A 3,567-nucleotide genomic window follows, 5' to 3' on the forward strand; every position below is an offset into this window, starting at 1 on the left:
CAGTGGTATCAGAGCAGCTACGGTCCGTCTGGGTTTGGCTGCTTGATTAGAAATCTTTCCTCCTAATTTTTCCTTCACTTCTGATTCACCTTCATCCCTATCCATCTTCATCTCTTTTCTGACCAATCAATATATATATATATATATATATGAAGACCCTTGAAGAAATCTCTAAAATGCTGAATTACTTCCTGGTAGAGCATAATAAGCCTAAACAAGCAACTAACGTAGTAGAGTACTATGAGGAATTTGAAGAGTGGAGAAACGAGATGTTGGCTTTGAAACCAGAACTCAGTGAGGAATACTTTATTGATGGTTTTAACTTTGGGCTTGATTGGAATATCCAGATGAAGCTAAAGAGATTTAGGAGTCCACCCAAGATCTTGTATGAAGCATATCTCCGAGCAAAAATCGAGGAAGCCGTGATGGAGAAGCATGATTCTGCTCTTGATTCACCAAAAGGAGAGCAGCTTATGAAAGAAAATGAGGGTGTAGAGGCTGAACACAATGATATAATCACTAACTTGAAGGATGAAAGTGTAGTCAGCCACATGTTTGATGGGTTGTGCCAAAGGACTCCAATGGATTTTTTAGAGGAGAACCAACATAAAACATCAGCAAGGGAATATCAAGAAGAAAAAGCTAAAAACCAAGTGTGTGATAGATTGGCTCACAACGATTGTGTTATCTCTCAAGGGCTTAGCTATGAATTGCTTACAGGGGAGCTAGGTTGGCAACAAGGCTCTATAGACAAGGAAATATTTAACTCTGCTTCACCGCTCCACTGTCCCAGAAATTGGTCTTCGGTCAGCCGTGAGGTAAAGCAAAAGTTCATTGAGATTTTATTTAAAAGACCAATCATGATGATCATAGGCTACAGGGCCATTGCCCGGCCTACTTTCTCCCTTGTCATTTGTGACGTGCCTGCCATTTCCTTCTGTAAGCCTCAACTGTATTCTTCTTCCATGAATGGATGTAGATTCATGCGGTTTAGTTGTTCAGTTTCTAGTAGAACCGTTTCATCTACTTCTCTAGACTTATCTTTGTCCAAGGACAATTCTGGTAATGAAGGGCTTCAAAGGCAAAAGGCTTCTTCCTCTTTGTATGCTCATCCTAGTTTGTCACAGATTAGGAGTGAGAAGGCAGCCAATCGAGCCCCTGTTTATGATTTCTTGAGGGGAATTGGTGTTTTCCCTGATGAGCTTGATGGATTGGAGCTCCCTGTCACTGTAGATGTAATGTGCGAACGTGTGGACTTTCTTCACAGATTAGGCCTCACTGTTGAGGATATAAACAATTACCCACTGGTTCTTGGCTACAGTGTCAAGAAAAACATGGTTCCCGTCCTTGATTACCTCGGCAAGTTGGGTGTTAAAAAATCTACGTTTACAGAATTCTTGCGTAGATACCCACAAGTCCTCCATTCTAGTGTTGTTGTCGATCTTGCACCGGTAGTTAAGTATCTTCAAGGAATGGATATCAAGCCAAATGATATTCCTCGGGTTCTGGAGAAGTATCCTGAAGTATTGGGGTTTAAGCTGGAAGGCACCATGAGTACTTTAGTGGCTTACTTGGTTGGAATAGGGGTCGCAAGGAGAGAAATTGGTGGGCTACTAACTAGATACCCCCAAATATTAGGAGTGAGAGTTGGCCGTACAGTCAAACCATTTGTGGATTATCTAGAAAGCTTGGGAATACCACAATTAGCCATAGCTAGACTAATAGAGAAAAGACCTTTTATTCTTGGATTTGGACTTGAAGACAGGATCAAGCCAAATGTTGAGTCCCTTTTAGAGTTCAATGTTAGGAAATCGTTGCTTGCATCTGTCATTGCACAGTATCCTGAAATTATAGGAGTAGATGTTCAAACAAGACTTTGCACTCGAAGGGACTTTCTTAATTCAATCATCCAATTGGATCCTGTTGGTTTTGGGAGAGTTGTAGAGAAGATGCCACAGATTGTCAGCCTCAATAATACTGCCATATTGAAGCATTTGGATTTCCTCAAGGAATGCGGATTTTCCTTGGAACAAGTGAGAAAGATGGTGATGGCCTGTCCCCAACTGCTTGCTCTAAATCTTGATGTCATGAAAGTAAGCTTTGATTACTTCCAGGGAAAAATGGCAAGACCGTTGGATGACTTGGTTTCTTTCCCAGCCTTTTTCACTTATGGTCTTGAGTCAACTATTAAACCAAGACATGCAATGATTGGAAAGAAGGGTTTGAAATGTTCTCTTGCTTGGTTCCTTAATTGTTCTGATGAGAAATTTGAGGAGCGGATGACATATGACACTATTGACATGGAAGAGATGGAAGTTGAGTCATCATTTGACATGAACTCTTTACTTGGTACTAGAACAGTGGTACCAATTTCTGCAATTTCTGCAAATAGGTACTTTGGTCTGCAATTTCTGGCTGGCTTGGCCTGTAATGGCTACATAGGAATTCTCCTATCTGTTTCAAATCCAGGAGTAACAGCAGGACTTCAAACCTTGCTTGGGTGTGTTGATGCTAACATGCAAGACCTTTTAAAGGCAGTAGAGAAATTCCTTGGTTTGCATTATCCGGATCAAGTTGCTCTTAAAAGATTATATATGGTTGGTGGTGCTACTTCTAGAATTTCAGCTCTTGTTGCTCAGCTAAAACAGAAGAATCAGCAAGCTTTGCCATTTTCTTATACTACTTGCTTGCTGCGAATTGCCAAATATCAATCCGAAGACTTTGTTTGGAAGCTTGGAACTTTGTTCGACATCCTTGAGGACAAGGATTGTTTAAGGGGGAGGCTCTGTCATGGAGTATGAAGAATAAACAGGAGGCGTGTTCCAGATTGCATTGAAGGCGCAGCTGCTCAACTTGATGAAGAAAGGCGTGACTTACAAATCACGCCTTCTACCTGATATAACAGAATTATACTTCTGTTTGGCGCAAGTGGAGCTGATGATTCCAGAACTTCCACGTGGCCTCACCTGATTAGCTAGTTTACAAGTTAGTTAGTCTGGAAATGCCATAAAAGGCTGAAGAATCCGAGAGTTAGCATAGATTTTTGTCATATTATTTCCATTGTTTGTAAAGTGGAATTGGCCCTGCCAACTTCCTCCTCTCTTCTCTCTTAATTCCTTCAATCTTTCCCTTTCAATCCTAAATCCGTTGATTCTGTTCCTGTATTTGACATACCTATTGTTAATGAGAAGTTGAAGCTCCAATAATCATCTCCATTCCCTGTTCCATTCAAATTCGTCAGGAGTTAATTCACTTCTGCTGCAACTAATCTGTCACCATTGCTGCTAATTGGTTCAATACCATAACATTCTTTTCAGACGTCACCCCTTTTCATTCTTCACTCAGCCGCCCCCGGATCCTGCTTCTTTGTTTCTGTTTTTCCTTTTGCCCGTAAGTTTTCCCAGCTTTTCCCTTCCGATCCTCTCAACCTTTCTTCTTTTGTTTTCCGAAACCCTCTCCCCTCCAAAAACTCCTCTTGCGGCTGCCATCTTCTTTGTCCTTTTATATCATCTCCCAATCCCCTAAAACCCTTCCTTGAATGGCGAGGATGAAGGCTAGCCTCTGCCT

At 41.4% G+C, this 3,567-nt stretch overlaps 1 protein-coding gene across 1 annotated transcript; it reads left to right on the forward strand.

Annotated features, from left to right (window-relative positions):
• Positions 1 to 227: 227 nt before the first annotated feature.
• Positions 228 to 3,227, forward strand: LOC113696830 (transcription termination factor MTERF4, chloroplastic-like). The gene has a single exon (XM_027216214.2). The coding sequence runs from the start codon at positions 270 to 272 to the stop codon at positions 2,799 to 2,801; it is 2,532 nt and encodes an 843-aa protein (XP_027072015.2). The 5' UTR covers positions 228 to 269; the 3' UTR covers positions 2,802 to 3,227.
• Positions 3,228 to 3,567: the final 340 nt, after the last annotated feature.

The sequence above is a fragment of the Coffea arabica genome, chromosome 6e (assembly GCF_036785885.1).
Source record: "Coffea arabica cultivar ET-39 chromosome 6e, Coffea Arabica ET-39 HiFi, whole genome shotgun sequence".
Lineage (NCBI taxonomy): Eukaryota > Viridiplantae > Streptophyta > Magnoliopsida > Gentianales > Rubiaceae > Coffea > Coffea arabica.